Below are 18938 nucleotides of genomic sequence, written 5' to 3'. Positions count from 1 at the left end.
CGGACCAATGATATTTTATTCATATGCTATGGTGTGGACACCAGGTTTCAGTCATGTAAAAAATAAAATGACATGTAAAGGCGAAAACAATGGGATTTTTTCCATTCACCAATCAGGTTTCAGGATTTTTTTTAACCAAACTTTGTGTAAAGATGATTCTCAACTGTTATGAACGACATAATGGAATTAATTGATATACCATTTTACTTTATGCAATATGTGGGTAAAATGGCCATACATGGGTTTTCCCATTAAATGCACGGTATCTTTTCACTGGATATAATGTGTTTTTAGAGAAAAAATGTAATGAAAAAATTGGCAACATTTTCAAAATAATATCTAATATTTCATAGTCCTGGTGTCCTCTACAGTGGACGTATATGAAATCAATGCCCTGTTATGTAACAGAAAGTCATATTTTCTGGCGAAGTTGATTTATAACAAACAATTTGAGAATGAATCCAATTTAAATGATAATTACAAGATATTGTACCATTTCCACAAGAGTGCTGAGATGATCATTCCGTCGGTTTTAAAGACCAAGGAGAAGTTGTTGTCCTGGTGAAACCTCCAAACAAAGGTATCTCCGAAAAGCCCTGAATGTGCTCTTTACAGGACATCCAGACTAAAATTGTGACCCGTGCGGTGTCAGAGAAATTCACTCAAATATAATGTCCACTCCAGTGGGCAAAAGTCTAATCCTCACTGTAAAAAAGTCCGTAAAAATAGGGCGCAATGTAATGTATAAATATGAAGGAATTTTCCATATTGGCTTTTTACTGGTGTTTTACCTGTTTTTGAATTAGCCTACACATTGCATTAGTTTGTGTTTTAAGGGTTAACGGAAATGTCTGTAAAATTACTGGATAATGTACAGGCAGAAAATGACCGGTATATTTTCCGTTTTTATTTTTTTACAGTGCTGGGTATTATAGTAAAAGTTCTTTAGATTATTAAAATGCTTTTTGTACTAAGAAAAAATGGTTCTTGTAAGAAATGTTCTCTGAAAGGTTCTTCTATGGACTTGCTACAACAACAAAAAAGCACACAACTGTGTTAAGAGGATAGAGCCAAACCCTGTTTTCCTTCTAATCTTATAGGCTAATTTTGTTTGGGAGTTTATTTTTCTGTGACTCAAATAAACATATGCAAGTGTGGTGAACCCATGTGATGACATCTCAGAAAGAAAGACAACTTTTAATAGATTGCATGTGCTCGCTGATGACACACTCCAGCAGATTTAGCAGTATGTCCACAGTGCGGTGTATGCAACTCAAAGAAGGAAATAGATCTCGTGTGTTTGCGCTCTCTGGGGTTTATCTGAGGTGTTGGGTGAAGTGCGGTGGGTTGAGAGTAGGGGAGGAGGCAAAGGAACTCCATAGGGCGGTGACATAAAAACTGCCAGGAGAACTGGATGCGGGATCAGTCGGTGATGTTCCTGGAGCCACAGAGATCCGCACTCGCACTGGACTTCTTCTACATGACGCGGGACTAATGACCTAAACATTATTCCCTTCAGGGTTGGACTTTTGTTATCTGAGGAGAACTCCGCTTTACGTCTTCTCATCGGGAATACCGTGCGCATCTCTACCAATGGTAAATTGGCATGTCGTACTGAAGTAAGCATAGTAACAGAAAGTTATGTGTGAATTTATCTGAGGTGTACGCTATTTAAAAGAACCATTGTGTGTTTGTTGCTATATGGAAATCCTTAACGTCCCATCTTTTTTTTATTTTATTTTTATTTTTTTTGCAAGCGCCTCTACACTGCTTAACCACAAACCTGTCGAGAATCGCAAATGATCTACAAAGCGGTTTTTGTATAGTCGCGTAGCTAAGATTAAATATGTCGATATGTTGCTCTGTCACTCTGGGTTGATTATGGTAATGTTTTAGAAGTTTAGAACCACCAACGCGTGCAGACACCTGACCACGCACACACACACACACACACACACACACACATACACCAGCCGGGTGGATAAAAGCTTTATGCGTTTCATTCAAACATTATAGATAATTTGCTTAATTTATGCTTTAAGGTGATGACTAATATCATGCTAGTAGTATTTTAATTGCTGTATGTGGCCCTAACCACGACAAAAATATGTTATAAGAAGGTTTGCTAATGTTCCCACGTTTTCTTGGTTATACCCAAAGAGAACATTCCATTTTAGAATTTTTATTGGAACGTTCCTTTTGAATGTAGGCTATTCTGAACTATCATGAACATTCTAAAACAAGTAGCGACATTTAATAGCAAAATGTTTTGCGGAAAAAAACAATGTATAAAAATAAATACAATAATAAAATAAAATAAAATAACACTTAATGTATGGAGAACAACGACCAGATAACTTTGAACATTACTGGAAGATTTTTTGTTCATGACTTTGCCAGAATGTTAGCCAACGCTCTGTTAGCTGGGAAAGCAACATATCATTACTTTTGGAATCAACCAAAGTCTACATTCTAAATGTTCCAAATCACTGTGACATTGGTTTCAGTGAAGAGCATAAACTGGTCTCGAATCCAATTCAAACACATTGTTGGCTCAATGCTTTTATGCACGTTGTTTTTTTATCTTAAGTTAGCATAAAAGAAAATAGATGTATCTTAATTTGAAAAGTTAAGTGAGACCAGTCTCCAGTGGGAAAATGCACTAGTACATCTGACCTCCACAGATGTTTTGAAGACTTGGACTTCGTCTTAAATGAGTTGTAGTGAAGAGTGGTGGCACTCAGTCAAGCATAAGAACACGTCTGAAAGTTTTTATGAGGTAAATTATGACATAAAGAGACACCATCCGCCATTTGGCAGGGGTCTTTGTCTGAGAAATAAGATTCATACCTAAAACTGTTGCAAGAGTCATCAGGCAGCGATTACAGATCAACAGATGCTGTCGTCTAGACACTAGAGCAAGGGTCTTCAACCTTTTTAAGGCCAAGAAATGGGTTCTTGTTGGATTGGCTTATAGTACAACTATAATGCTGTATTCAGCTGCAAAGCCATTAAAATCCTTATTTTTCATAGACATATATACATTGTCATTTCAAGTTTTTGTTCATGTGGGAGAGACAGGGATACAATTAAATTATTTATTTTCTTAACTTTAATATTGTCATTGATTTTAAGGCATTTTTTTAATTATTATTTTGTTTTTATAAAAAATTTGTTTGATCAAACAATACGATTCTGCACTGTATAAAATGCTGGGCTGTTTTAACTCAATTTTGGGTCAATTATAGACAAACCCAACCGTTGGTTTAAAAATTGAATTAATTGTTTGTCCATATTTGACCCAAATTTGGGTTGAAACAACCCAGCTTTTGTGTATGTACTTAGCCTGTCCTATTAACTTGCACATAAGCTGCATTAAAGCTGTCTTGTTTTCCAAATGGACATGATGCTCCTCAGGTTTCCAGATTTGATTTCTGAATAAAACTCGTCACAGGTTAAATCGCTGGCTGCTCAATACTGTCTGTTACTCCCCCATACACACATCTGAAGAACCATGTGCATAGCCTAATCTAATTAGGCAGGGTTAGGGTAGAGCAACGTCGAGCACTGTGAGCTTTACATGACTCTGCCAAATTAAAGGACTATAAACCTACACTGTGCAAAAGCATTGCGCTCCATCTTCAAACACATCAAAAAGAGATTCTGTAAATATTTAGGCTGTATCTGTAGGCGTTTAAACAAGAGTAGGTGGTCTGAAGAAACCAATTGTTTGTGCTTTGTTCCATGTTTTCTGGCATGGCTGATCAAAGTCTTTTAGTAACGCTCATTTTTATGGTTTGCTCTCGACATAATGAACTGTTTGAATAGCCGCACTACGCTGCGTTGTTGCAGACATTATGAATCTTTTTGATGGTATATCACTCTAGAATCACAAGCACCTCTAGTATCACAACTGCTGCTTGATTGTAAAGACAGGAGAGAGAAATAACACTCGTGACCACACAAACATTTGTTTTTGTGACATATGGGGACATTCCATAGGCATAATGGTTTTTATACTTTACAAACCGTATTTTCTAACCCCTTACACACACACTACCCCTAAACCTACCCATCACAGAAAAAATTCTGCATTTTAACTTTCTAGAAAAAACTCATCCTGTATGATTTATAAGCATTTTGAAAAGTGGGGACATGGATAATGTCCTCATATTTCACCCTCTCCTTGTAATACCTGTGTCATTATACACATTTGTGTTCTCATATGTCACAAAAACATGCCCCCCCCCCCCACACACACACACATACACACAGTGTTTTTTGTTAAAATGCATCATCCCTGCTGTAATGGTTGGACTTGGTCCAAGTAGAAATAAGTCCAAGAAGTGACAAAATACATGCGTTGCTATGCTCAACTATTGAGTTCTGCTGTGGTTTCAGTGCGGATGTTGTTTTCGGAGACCTTTCCCAAGCACTTGTGATTGTTATTAGTGCATTTACTCCTCAAATGGTTAGTTGAAAATCACATTTGTGGAGTTGCATGGTTGCAGCGACGAAATCTATTGAATGCACTCTGCTTCTGGCACGTATTTGGACGTTTCGGGTTAACAAACCGGGACGGTGCCACTTCTAGTGCCACAGTCTGGGTTGGGGGATTTTTAAAGCATCTTTAAGAGGGATTTGTAAAAAGACCATCATTAAAAGAGGCAGTTCTGAGATCCCTTTGTTGACAGACGAACCTCTATTTGTATGTAAATTGGCATTGGCGTCCTTTCAGGTGTTCACACCTGGTAGTCTTGTAAATGAGTGAAGATAACGTGTTGCACAAGCGGCATTTTAGTTGCATTAATGTGTCTGGCCTAAACTTGCATTTTACTCCTGCCCTGCAATCATGCCATGCATTTACTGAAATGTTTGCTCTAATCGGATTACATTAAACATTAAGCAGCAAATATACTCTTGTCTTTCAGGAAAAGAATCTCACCGCAGTCCTTAAACAGCCTTGCAGGAGGACGTAACATTCGCTTGAGGAGCTCGTCCTGTATCACCTCTCGACAAACATGGACTGTTTTCCCATGCTTTATTTTCTGTCGGTAAGTGGACCACGCCTATCCAGGCTTAATTGTGTGACGGGGTTGTCAAATATTTGAAGCTAATTAAAAGGCTTAGTCATTCTTTACAACAAAAAGGATAAATCAGGAGTTGTGTTTTTATGTTGCGGTTTAAGCACTTGAATTTTTTAGGCTTCCATCTTTGTTTGACAGCAGTTGTGATTACCAAAATGTTGTTTGGTTTGACCCTTAAATGGATAGTTCACCCAAAAATGTAAAATTCTGTTATCATTTACTCACCCATGACCACAAACTCTTAATAATAAAGGGTCTTTATTGGCATTGATTGTTCCATGAAGATCAACCTTTAACACCCATGGAGTTTTTCTTTGCACAAAATTTAAGATAGAGGGAAAAGGTTCTTTAGATTATTAAAATGTTCTTCAAATTAAGACAAAAGGGTTATTTTAGATATCCATAATAAAGGCTAGATGTCTCGTGCGCGCTGTTGGCCAATGGAGGTCGCCGTCCGCAACTGGCGGCCATCTTGTCACAGGCAGCTCGCTCACTCGTAACAGTGTGTTTTAATGGTGCATGTACTTTTAAATAGCCATAACTTGCTCAATTTTCAACCAATTTCCAAACTGTTTCGTTTGTTATAAACGCCAGAGATGTAGTTATGACACTACATACTTATGAATAATTATACCCATGGACTTCAATATGAAAGTAACACTGAACTGAACAGATAGGTGCAATAAAAAAGGTATTTATGTTAAATCAATATATAGGCTACTAAAACTGTGTACCGAATGGCAATATAATTAATTTCTATAATTAATAGAGGACATTAATATAATTTTGTCATAATTAGCTAAAGTTGATAGTATTTCTTTGTTACTGAAAGAAAGTCTGAAATATAGCTTGACTAAGTGATCCAACTCTGCCATGTCCTCTATCAGTATGCTATGAACACTGATCAAATGCATTATTCTCAAGATTTTATTACGACTTTTTTTCTCGAAATATAACGAGATTTTTCTCAAAACATGACTTTATTCTCAATATTTAATGAGTTTATTCTCAAGATTTTATTTCGACTTTTTTCTTGAAATATAACAAGTTTTTTCTCGAAACAGAACGACTTTATTCTCGATATTTAATGAGTTTATTCTCGAGATTGTATCTCGACTTTTTTTCTCGAAATTTAACGAGTTTAATCTCGCATTATAATGACTTTAATCTCGAGATGCTTTTTCTTTTTTCTTTTTTTTTTGCTTGGCCCTAATCCTCTTCCGTAGACAGAATTAAAATAGATTTTTTTGCTGAATTAGCCCTTTAACTTTTCAGCTCATTTCATTGTGTTGTTGTAAACTATTGAATTATAAACAAGTTATGGCATTTTTTGGAATGGATAAGGTACTTGAAATTTTCATTTTGAATGAAAACATACTCTGCACAAGTACATGAATCCAAACGCTTCTACACTAAGATTATAAGAGTGCTTTTATTGGAGTAGTTTTTACGAATATAATCCCTTTCTAGTCCCACATTTTTAAGTTTATTTAGGGTTTGAAAGTTTGCATTTACTTATTTTTGTAAACTTTATAAAGTATAAAGTTCTATATCTTGAATTTTTGGAAACTTTCCAGGAATTTTGGGAAATGTTTAGCCCCTTTGCAAGTTACAACTAGGGCTGTACTAGAATAATCGAATATTCGAATATTCGTTCGGTGAGGTGGCATTCGATTTTCAGTTTTGAGATTCGAATATTCGTTTGTTTGTTTTTTCAACACGTGACTTCCGTCGCGGACTCATTCTCACTCATGCTTGAAATAATAATAATAAATTTTAAAAAAACACCGCAACATGCTTTCAATAAAAGCATCGTGCATTTTAAAGATTTAAATTAACAAAAAGTCAGAATAAGACAAAATAAATCCCTTATATAGAATAAAACTAATTGTAATAGATATTACATTTTGTGTCATTTTAAAAACAATTCATTTATTCTTATTCAACTGTTTATAAGCATGCTACCGTGTTCTTTATTTATTACAGTTCATTGAAATCACTGTGTGTTACTAATTTAATTTCTGTTTTGGGATTCATTTGTTTTAAAGAAAGGTTCGTTATTAATACCTTATTAAAGTTCTTGCTCTCAACAGACTTTGTGTTTTGTATCACTTGTGCACTGTCCGTTTTCGGAGCATAAACCTGCCCGTGTAATGCGTACCAGAAACTGTTCTATTTAAAAGATTATTAAATGTTTATTAATATTTAAAGAATGTGTGCCACCTGATCATATTGCACCAAATGCAACACTGCACTCCACTGGGTCTGCCACAACACATTTACGATGCCGAAGAGTGAAACGTGAAGTCGTGAAAGATGATACAAATGCAAACCGACACTATTATTATATATTTAGCCCCACCCACCGAAGCTTCGAATATTCGATATTGATTGCCACCTAAGCTTCGAAGCTCAAAAAATGGCATTCGAAACAGCCCTAGTTACAACCCTATGTTTTATTAAGTAAATGTCTTACTTGCCAATTCTTTGTAATTATTTGTGAAATATACTATTTTCTGTGAAAATAGTTTTCTAGTAAATCTTACACCAGTGTTTTTCAGTGTAATTTTGTGATGTGTTCTCCATATGACCAACTGACTCGATTTCACTGGTGACAATTTGCTGAACAACAGTAAATGTGACCCTTAATGTGACCCTAAATGAAAATGTTCATAACAAGCGACCTGAATAAAAAAAATTGAGGGTTGGAATTGAACTGAATTTGCATTAAATCTGTTGCATTAAAATTAAGCTGATATTTTTCTAACCAAGATATTTTTTTCCAAATACATTTAAATTCAATACAATTTAAATGTGCAAATTTCCAGTTTATTCCCATTCAGAAGTTCACACTTACATATAATTTATAGAGAGTAAATTTAAATGTGTATTTGGTGTGCTGTCCGGGGGGAGGGCTTTGAGCTCAGATTTGGCCCGAACCCACAGTACCCCTTGAGTATGTAAGTGGTTAGAACTAAAAAAGAGCAAAATGTGGAGAAGGGGTGGTGAAGGGATGCTGATAAACGGTCAACAGAACGGAGGTATGACAGCTGTGTATGTATACAGCTCTTTTGTTGATTAGCTGAGTGCTCTCCACCTGTGTCAGTTATCTGAAAGCGCTCCTTCCGAACCTTTGTTAATAAACATAATTTCATTTCTATAATTTCCCATATATTCACGTTAATTCCCATGGAAAGTGTCTAACTTTGAAAAGAGTTTTGCAACCCTACAAATGACAGTCATTTGAAGGAAACTTTGTCGAGTATGGAGGTCACGCTAAGGGTTTTCAACCGGACCAAGACCTCACAACTTTGCCTTGCATTAAGTATGTTTCTGACCTAAGTGATAATGGTAACACTTTACAATACGGGTGCACTAATATTCATTAATTCATGCTTAACTAATGCACAGATAATCATGAGTTAATGTATTACTAATGGTGCACTAACCCATTAATGATTACTGGATCAGCAACTAATAAGGATTATACATGATTAATATATTAAGTTATCATTAAAAAGTTATTAGTATAATGTGTCATAATTGTATTATATTAACAAATAATGTAAATTAGTGTGTTAATTACCACAACGGGTCAGAGCCATGCATTTCATCTTCCAGTGTCTGCTTTAATAAATCATTAGCTAATGATTTATAAAGGTATCATTATGTTATGACTTTACTTGTTGGGACACATGACTATTAACTAATTGATTAACTAATATGTAATTGTGATTATGGGTTTTGAATTAATTTTGAACTAGTTATTAGTCATGTGCTTCAACAAGTAAAGTCATAACATAATGATACCTTTATAAACCATTAGCTGATGATTAATTAAAGCAGACACTGGAAGCTGAAATGAATGGCTTTGGCCCGTTGTGGTAATTAACACATTATGACACATTTAACTAATAACAATTTAATGATTACTTAATCTATTAAACATGATGAATCTTCATTAGTTGCTGATGCAGTAATCATTAATAAATGGGTTAGTTCCCCATACATTAACTCATGATTATCTGTGCATTAGTTAAGCATTAATTAATGCATATTAGTGCACCTGTATTGTAAAGGGTTACCGTGATAATAATAATGACTGTGTTTTTGGTATGCTTTTTCATCATTGAACGTGACAATGAAAAGCCTGAAGTCTTGCTTTTCTGTTTCCTTGTTCAACCGCCCATCAGAGACATCATGATTCCTGGTAATCGAATGCTGATGGTTATTTTATTATGCCAAGTCCTACTGGGAGAGAGCAGCTATGCTAGTCTAATACCTGAGGAAGGGAAGAAGAAAGTGTCGGCTCAGCACCTGGGTCAGAGTCATGAACTGCTGCGGGACTTTGAAGCCACGCTGCTGCACATGTTCGGGCTGCAGAGGCGACCGCGACCCAGCTACTCGGCTGTCGTGCCCCAATATCTGCTCGACCTGTATCGACTGCAGTCGGGCGAGGCGGAAGAGGCCGGAGCCCACGACGCCAGCTTCGATTATCCCGAAAGGTCCACCAGTCGAGCAAACACTGTGAGAGGATTCCATCATGAAGGTAAGACAGCAGAGACATTGACACTTGGCCAGCCAACAAAAATATGTTCTCCTAATGTTTCCATTCAGTTATAAACACTGAAAATATCCAGTTTTTTCAACTTTAAGGGAACTTTTTTTTGCAAACGTCATGGGAACGTCACTTTTGAATGTTCTCTGATGCCTTTCAAAACATTAGACGACTGGTCAGATTTCAGACAGATGTATAAATAATGTTTTTCTGCCTACACTTTGAGAATGTTGTTAAAGACCAGTGGCCAGTTGCACCAGTAAGTTACAACTTGTGCACTACTAAATATTTTTGAGTTGCACCATTAAACTTAGTTGAAGCGTAACTCTACGTATTGGTTAGCCCACACGAGGCAAAATAAGTTATAATAATTAAGGATAAACTGAAATTCAGAGCATTTCGACACAACTTCAGCTCTTTGAAGGCTGCTATTGGATCACTGAGGGTAATTGTCATATTACGCGACTACGCATTACATTACGGAGAGCTTACGACCTACTAGCTACGGTCTGCCTTAAGAACAAATAGTGCAACCGATAAAAGTACAGAGTTAGTTACAAACTAGCTAGTAGTTACTAAGCCTCTAGTGTGGACATTACGTTCAAATTTAAGAAAGAACTTACGAACGACTGGTGCAACCCTACCCAGAAAATTTTGAACAAACAATTTTATTAAAAGGGTCATGAACTGGCTTTATGAGTTCACACTCACATCAAATTAAATAAAGTAAAGATTATGCGTATTTGGCATGCTGTCCGAGGAGGGCTCCGGGCTCGGTACTAGAACTAGACTGTATTGTATAATGGATTGTGTTGACGAGTTTATTAAAACGAGTTAATTACCAGTTAATTGTGTTGAATAAGAGTTTATTAAATGGGGTGTATATAAGATGGGGTGATGGAGGGATGCTAAAAAAACTGTCAACAAAAGAAGGAAAATCTGCTGTATATATGCACCTCTTATAATTGATTAGCTTAATGTGCTCCACTCATGTTTAATTAGGTTTAATTATCTGAATGTGCTCCTCCTAAAATTTGGTAATAAAACATCACGTCTTACATTTTTTTATACTGTTGTCTAAGGTCAACATATGACGTCCCCATAATTTTTACATTAAAAAACATCAAAATAAGTAATAGGCTATTTTCTACACTGGTTTTGAGCCTAGATCCTGAAACACTCGGTTTTATGAGCGTGGCGCACTGAAGACTTGGAAGTAAACGCCCACTGCTATGATTGGATAACAGTTTTAAATATTATAATGAGCTTTGGCTCTCCTGTCATTACATGTAAACAGGAATTGTTCTGAAAACTTCCAATGTGGAGAAACAGCAACCGGAATAATTCACCCACAGGGCTCACAAAACATCTTTATCAGACAAATACAATGAGTTATCTCTCATCCCATTACACACACACACACACACACACACACACACACACACACACACACACACACACACACACACACACACACACACACACACACACACACACACACACACATGTTGGTCTATGTGGTTTACTGGGACTCTCCATAGGCGTAATGGTTTTTATACTGTACAAACCGTATTTTCTATCCCCTTACACCGCCCCTGCCCCTAAACCTACCCATCACAGGAAACATTCTGCATTTTTACTTTCTCAAAAAAACATCATTTAGTATGTTTTTAAGGCCATTTGAATTATGAGGACATTTGATATGTCCTCATAAACCACAATTATAGTGTAATACCAGTGTAATACCCATGTAGTTAAACAAATTTGTGTCCTCATAAACCACATAAACAGGCTCACACACACACACACACACACACACACACACACACACACACACACACACACACACACACACACACACACACACACACACACACACACACACAAGCCAGTATGTGCATCAGCAAAACTTCACTGCAGACAAATCAGCATGTTCAAAACTTCCGCGATTTTATTTTTCCTTCAAATTACCTGTCAAGAGAGTCAACAAGGCACATCCAGAAAGGAATGTTATGTCACTTTTTAAGATAGTCTGTCATTAGCCCCGGGACGACGGACTTTGCGAGCCCTGGCCCATACATGTTCTAGTCGGATCCCCGAATCACAGGACAATAAAGCACCAACACCACAAATACAAATGATACTGCAGCCTGTGACAGTGTGGAACTTATGTTTAATTAGACATATACATAATCAGTAGATATCAAATGTAACAATGCAGTACTATCACATATTTTAAAAAAATGTTCTCACATAATTGTGTTGCATCATTCCTGTCAGATCCAGAAGGCACAGCATCGTTTTTTAATCTCATCCTGTCTGCAAATCCAGTCTTTTGTTTACAATCGAATCCGGTGAAATGAAGAATCAAACGCATAATGTCTTTATCCATGTAAGCTGGCACTTCATTAAAAATAAAGTTCATCCATGCATTCATAATATTGGAATCTGAATGAAGCTTATGGCATGTTTATTGCTTGGTAGCTCAATTCGGTTTAGCTCCACGTAGGCTTATGTTATTTATCTATAACATGTCATGCACAAGTCGGTGGGCGGGGCTACATAATCAGGCTTTCGTCTTCTTTGTTTCACTAAACTCTGAAGTCACAGGTAAGCACATTCACAGACTGAGCGTTTGCTGAGCCAGCTGTCAATAAAGGCTTTCCTTTGACTAACAATGTTCAGCTTCCTTACATATATCTTCCTACAGGATATTTTTATATTAAGATGACCTTTTATAGATCAAAACCTCAAGGGAAAGTTGATTTCTCAATTCATGACCGGAAGAATCTTTGCTCATATCTTCGAGAGAAGCTTGTCAGAACATTAGCCAAAGTTATGAGAATGTTCCTTGTTAGCTGGGATAGTTCAAACTCAACCCAACATTTTAAAAAAAATTGTTTTTTTTGTGTGGAAAAAGTCTATAATTCTTCATGTGGATCCTGTTGAGGGACTTTCCTCAACATGCAATTATTTTTAATGCTACTCTACAGATTTCTAAATAAACTCCATCAATGTGGTCTCTCAGGCAGACAGGATTCCCAGAAAAACACTCTTTCAGTATGAAGGTGATAGAAGGTCATCAAGGTAGAAGTGTCTTTGTGTTTTTTATAACCTTTTTATAACCAGTGTACTTTTACTGTAAAATTTTACACACTTTAATAGTTACCTTATAAATAATGTTTGCTGGTATAAATGCATGTATCTAGGTTGATTCAGTGATGTTAAATCTTATTTTTGACTTGAATAAAGCCAGTTAATTTAGATTATTTACCTTTTTTTCAGTGTAAAAATCGAAAGACTTACAAAAAATGTGGAGAGGAGACACTGAAATAATGGATTGTGCTCAAAAGTGAAAGTTTCAAACACATTCTGCACTTAAAAAAATGATACTTTGGACCAACTTTTAATTGATACAGCTTAATGTATTACTTTTTTCTTCAATTATATTTATGTATTGGTTTAAACCTTAAATTTATTTGATTTAAAAATAATCAAACATATGAATTGTCCCAAAGACAAAACATTCATACAAAGCTAAAATATTACTTATTATAAAGACCACACTTTATTAACATTTTATCTTTAGACGCCAACCAAAAATGTCACTTAATGTAGGTCATTTATTTTTTGGCTATTTACAACTTAACTACACCAAAAACCAAACTTAAATAAACTATAATATACACATTATTTTTACTTAAGAGAAAACTAAAAACATTTTGTTTGTCAGTTATTTAGTTTACTAAGGACTAAAAGAACTCAATGTTTATTGTGATATTTTTTAAAATATGCATCATATTTTCTGTTATAAAAAACCCATGAAAATGTCTTGTATGAATGTCTCTATGAAAATAGCCAGTATGTGTTCTGCACATAAACTGTTTTATGTCAAGCAAAAAATACTATTTCAACAAAATGGTTTATTTTTTTGATTACTACTGATGAAAATGATTCAAATAGTGATTTCAGACTGTCAGTCCAAATCAGATTTTTGTACATATCTGATTTAGCCAGTGTGAACGGCAAACAATCACATAAAATGCACATTTTTACGAATCTTTTTTGAGCTACATTTAGAAGTAGCATTTCTGGATGTCCGTTTTTGGCCACAGATGGAATTTCTCACCGCATGTAAAACGTAAACATGGATGTTGTTATAGGAAACATACTTGAGAGTTGCTGCAAAAAACAAGGTTGTGTTGTGTGGACACAATCATTTAGATCGGATACAGAAATAAATAACTGACAGTGTGAACGTAGCCTAAGTACGCTGTTACTGGAGATCTGCCTGCTGTGTGTATGTGAATAGCACATAACTGGCAAAATAGCGGTATAAAGATACATCTCTATTGGTACAATATGCATCACATGACTAAACATGCGTCATCGTTTTCAAATTCCTCCATCTTCACAGTCCACACTATGACGTGAAGATGGTGTTTTCAAATTTATCCATTTTGGAGATCGTCTTCAAATGCTTTGTTTTCGTGACTAAAAACAGTCTCAGTGTGGACGGAAGGCCAAAATGGACAGAAAAAGATAGAATGTACAGGTGCTGGACATATAATTAGAATATCATCAAAAGTTGATTCATTTCACTAATTCCATTCAAAAAGTGAAACTTGTATATTATATTCATTCATTACACACAGACAGATATATTTCAAATGTTTATTTATTTTAATTTTGATTATTCTAACTGACAACTAAGGAAAATCCCAAATTTAGTATCTCTGAAATGTTTGAACATGAAAAGTATGAGCATGTACAGCACTCAATACTTCGCTGGGGCTCCTTTAGCCTGAATTACTGCAGCAGTGCGGCGTGACGTGGAGTCGATCAGTCTGTGGCTCGGCCCAGGTGTTATGAGAGCCCAGGTTGCTCTGATAGTGTCCTTCAGCTCTTCTGCATTGTTGGGTCTGGCATATCGCATCTTCCTCTTCCTCTTCACAATATCTCATAGATTTCCTGTGGGGTTAAGGTCAGGCGAGTTTACTGGCCATTTAAGAACAGGGATACCATGGTCCTTAAACCAGGTACTGGTTGCTTTTGCACTGTGTGAAGGTGCCAAGTCCTGTTGGGAAATTAAATCTGCTTCTCCATAAAGTCGGTCAGCAGCAGGAAGCAAGAAGGGCTCTAAAACTTCCTGGTATACGGCTGCGTTGACCTTTGACCACAGAAAACACAGTGGACCAACACCAGCAGATGACAAGTCACCCCATACCATCACTGACTGTGGAAACTTTACACTGGACCTCAAGCAATGTGGAGTGTGTACCTCTCCTCTCTTCCTTCAGACTCCAAAGGAAATGCAAATGGACTTTAATAAGAGAACATCGCTTTGGGCCACTCAGCAGTCCTTTTTGTCTTTAGCCCAGGCGAGACACTTCTGATGCTGTCTGTTGTTCAAGAGTGGCTTGACCAAAGGAATGTGAAGCTGAAACCCATGTCTTGCATACGTCGGTGCGTAGTGGTTCTTGAAGCACTGACTCCAGCTGCAGTCCACTCTTTGTGAATCTCCCCCACATTTTTGAATGGGTTTTGTTTCACAATCCTCTCCAGGGTGCGGTTATCCATACTGGTGTTATACTCTTTTCTACCACATCTTTTTCTTTCTCTTGGCATCTCTATGAATGTGCTTGGACCCAGCGCTCTGTGAACAGCCAGCCTCTTTTTTGTAATGACCTTTTGTGTCTTGCCCTCCTTGTGCAAGGTGTCAATGGCCGTCTTTTGGACAACTGTCGTCAGCCGTCTTCCCCATGATAGTGTCGCCTACAGAGCTAGACTGAGAGACCCTTAAAGGCCTCTGCAGGTGTTTAGAGTTAATTCGCTGATTTGAGTGTGGCACCAGGTGTCTTCAATATTGAACCTTTTCACAATATGCTAATTTTCTGAGATACTGAATTTGGGATTTTCCTTAGTTGTCAGTTATAATCATCAAAATTAAAAGAAATAAACATTTGAAATATATCAGTCTGTGTGTAATGAATGAATATAATATACAAGTTTCATTTTTTGAATGGAATTAGGGAAATAAATCAACTTTTTGAAGATATTCTAATTTTATGACCAGCACCTGTATTAGTGTGGGCATGGCCTTAAATCAAGGCCGTAACCATGTCTTGAAATTTAGGGAGGGACCATTTCTTTCTTCTTTTAATAAAACATAAACAAACAGAACAGTGAATGAAGTTCTAGGTATAATTCTAGTTGGGAAATAATCATTTTGGGACTATTTGCAAAAATATTTAAATACATTTGCCTCAAATATATTGTAAGTACCGAGATCCTTCACATTAGTGAATAAATACATAGATCTGCTGTTAACATTCTAACATCCCCTAGTGGTAGAAACTTGGTAAACCGTATCAAAGGTCACATGTTCTAATCCGCCCTCATATAGTTTTTTTCTTCTTCATTAAAAGCAGACATGTTCATCAGTGATTGTATATTAAGAGCAGGGACACGTTTGTGTGTGTTTTGTTTGTTTTATGATTTTACCGGAAAGAATAGACTCTATCTCCGCAACGGCATTAAGCGATAGATTGACGAGCTTGTCTGTGTGAAGACGAGCCAAAAGAGATCATAAACCCTGCCTGCATTGATTTGATTTAACATCTCAATCATTTTGACATTGAGACCTGAGGCAAACCAGACTAAAAATGTCCCTTTTAAACCATTTTGTCATCCTAACATACAGAACGCTGCATAATGAAGTGCAGCAGTGCTACATTTCAGATATGGGGGTAGGGTTTGACCATTTGTAATTATTGGTCCCCTTCACAATGTCTATGGTGGTTACGGCCCTGCGTTAAATGTTTTGTTCTATTCAAAATTCTGTAGTTTTTAAACATACAAAGATGATTGAGAGATGAACAAACAAACCTTCCTCAAAAGCCTGATGATCATACCTCCGAAACTGAACTGATTATGTTGATTGTTTAGAGTCATATTAAACACGATGTAGTGGGTTTAATATGGTTTATGGCGTCATTTGCATTTGATCTTGACTTGTTTTCTGATTGTTCTCCTCTAGAGCACATGGAAGAGCTGCAGTCAGACGGGTCACAGGAGACTCCACTGCGCTTCGTCTTCAATCTCAGCGGCATCCCCGAGGAGGAACTCATTTCCACCGCAGAGCTGCGTATCTACAGGCAACAAATAGATGATGCAATCTCAGATCCTCCACACACGGGGGACGAGGGTCTGCACCGAATAAACATATACGAGGTGTTAAGGCCTCCGCGGGCCGGGCAGCTCATCACGCAGCTCCTGGACACACGGCTGGTGCGGCACAACGCGTCCCGGTGGGAGAGTTTTGACGTGAGTCCCGCCGTGCTGCGCTGGACCCGCGATAAGCAATCCAATCACGGCCTTGCGGTGGAGGTCGTGCACCTAAACTCAAGCCGCCGTCACCAGGGCCGCCACGTACGCGTGAGCCGTTCCTTGCATCCGCTTCCGGATGAAGACTGGGATCAGCTCCGCCCGTTGCTAGTCACGTTCGGACACGACGGCAAAAGCCATCCGCTGACGCGGCGAGCGAAGCGTAGCCCCAAGCAAAGAGGCCGAAAGCGAAACCGCAACTGCCGGAGACACGCGCTTTACGTCGATTTCAGCGACGTGGGCTGGAACGACTGGATCGTGGCACCGCCCGGATACCAGGCGTACTACTGTCATGGCGAGTGTCCGTTCCCATTGGCCGATCACCTGAACTCCACCAATCACGCTATCGTACAGACACTGGTTAACTCGGTGAACACCAACATTCCCAAAGCCTGCTGTGTTCCCACCGAGCTCAGTGCGATTTCTATGCTCTACCTGGATGAGACGGACAGAGTGGTGTTGAAAAACTATCAGGAGATGGTGGTCGAGGGATGCGGCTGCCGCTGACCAGAGACACGGGCCACATTTACACCCAAATATCCGTATGTGGACACTTATTTATAACTTCTGTGTTGAGATGTGTGTTTGTCTCATTTCTTGTCTGATCGATCATATATTGTGACAAAAAAAGTATATATAAATATATATTTATATCAGCATAAGTAAAACAAATAAAGTGTCCTTATTTGAATTATAATTCAGCTGTACAGCTTTCCATAATGTATATCAGACTGTATAAGGGTTTTTCTATGAGCTAGAAGAATTAGAAGCCACTAAAAGTTTATTTACTGGTAGTATTTATTTCTTTAATACAAAATACAGTCACACAAATAGAAACGCGTAGCCAAGCGACCCCCTATTTTGATCGGAGCACATCGTGTTTGTGTACTTAAAATAGAGCACTGTGTGAAATCCTAGTTCTGTATCAGTAAGAGGAATCAGATGTGTATTCATGTTTTGCATCAGCATGTGATTTACATGTTCCCAAAATAACTGTTGTTCAATAAATTGTGAAACATTCCAACAACAATGTGAGATTAATAAAAGGTAGTGTGTTGTTCTGTTATCACGAAAGGATGATGCTGGTTTCTCTCACACACTGGAAGGCAGCCATAACAAATACAGTTTAAAAGCTTGTGTATCTATGCTCATCTTCATACATATTTTGTGAACTGTTATGAGCTAACGCTGAAACAACATTGCTTGCATTTTAGCAGTTCAAACCTCTACTATAGAGTTTGTCATTAAATTGCACACTTTTAAAATATTATCATTTGCATGGTTTAAATAGGCTTAAAATCGCTAATGGTATATACATAGATATGAGTTTAGTGAAAAAGTAATCATTTATTGCATATTATACATGTCATCTCTTATGGATATCCTAATGTGCAGGGAAAAAACACACATCCAAATATAATCTGTTTATCAAATAAGCCAAAAGAGGGTTCTTTAAAGTTTCATTATAGTAATATTATTACAATTTGTGTTAATTATTTTGAATAAGAAACAAAGATATCCATCTGAAAACTCACAAAATCTGTCAAGAACATATCAGGGTCATATTTTACTCCCTGTTAATGACAATTAAGCATATTTTATGCCACACTTATTATTTTAATAGAGAACAGATGGTTACACTTTATTTTACAGTGTCCTTGTTAAATATGTTGCATGTACTTACCATGGAAATAAGAGTCAATTATGCATAATTACATGCAACGAACCCACAACCAAACCAAGTACATGCTGATAATAATATTTACTCAGTAATTAAATATGTAGTTACATTGTACTTATTCAAATAAGTATGAGTAATATCAATTAACTGCATGCACTTACACTGTAAAACAAATTCAGTTCTCCAATTGAACATTTTCAATTGGAGGCATTATTATTATTATTAT

At 37.0% G+C, this 18938-nt stretch overlaps 1 protein-coding gene across 2 annotated transcripts; it reads left to right on the top strand.

Moving 5' to 3' along the window:
- Positions 1-1433: 1433 nt before the first annotated feature.
- bmp4 (bone morphogenetic protein 4) lies at positions 1434-18066 on the top strand. 2 transcript variants are annotated; one of them, XM_067454738.1, is made up of 4 exons: positions 1434-1596; positions 4932-5054; positions 9281-9636; positions 16685-18066. In XM_067454738.1, exons 3-4 carry the CDS (start codon positions 9288-9290, stop codon positions 17536-17538), a joined length of 1203 nt encoding a protein of 400 aa, XP_067310839.1. In that variant the 5' UTR covers positions 1434-1596; positions 4932-5054; positions 9281-9287; the 3' UTR covers positions 17539-18066. The 2 variants fall into 2 exon arrangements, with proteins under 2 accessions (XP_067310839.1, XP_067310838.1); XM_067454737.1 differs by having other exon boundaries at positions 1434-1619.
- The last annotated feature ends 872 nt before the right edge of the window (positions 18067-18938 follow it).

The sequence above is a fragment of the Pseudorasbora parva genome, chromosome 10 (genome assembly GCF_024679245.1).
Source record: "Pseudorasbora parva isolate DD20220531a chromosome 10, ASM2467924v1, whole genome shotgun sequence".
NCBI classification, from domain to species: Eukaryota; Metazoa; Chordata; class Actinopteri; order Cypriniformes; family Gobionidae; genus Pseudorasbora; species Pseudorasbora parva.
This window is presented reverse-complemented; position numbering and strand designations above follow the sequence as displayed.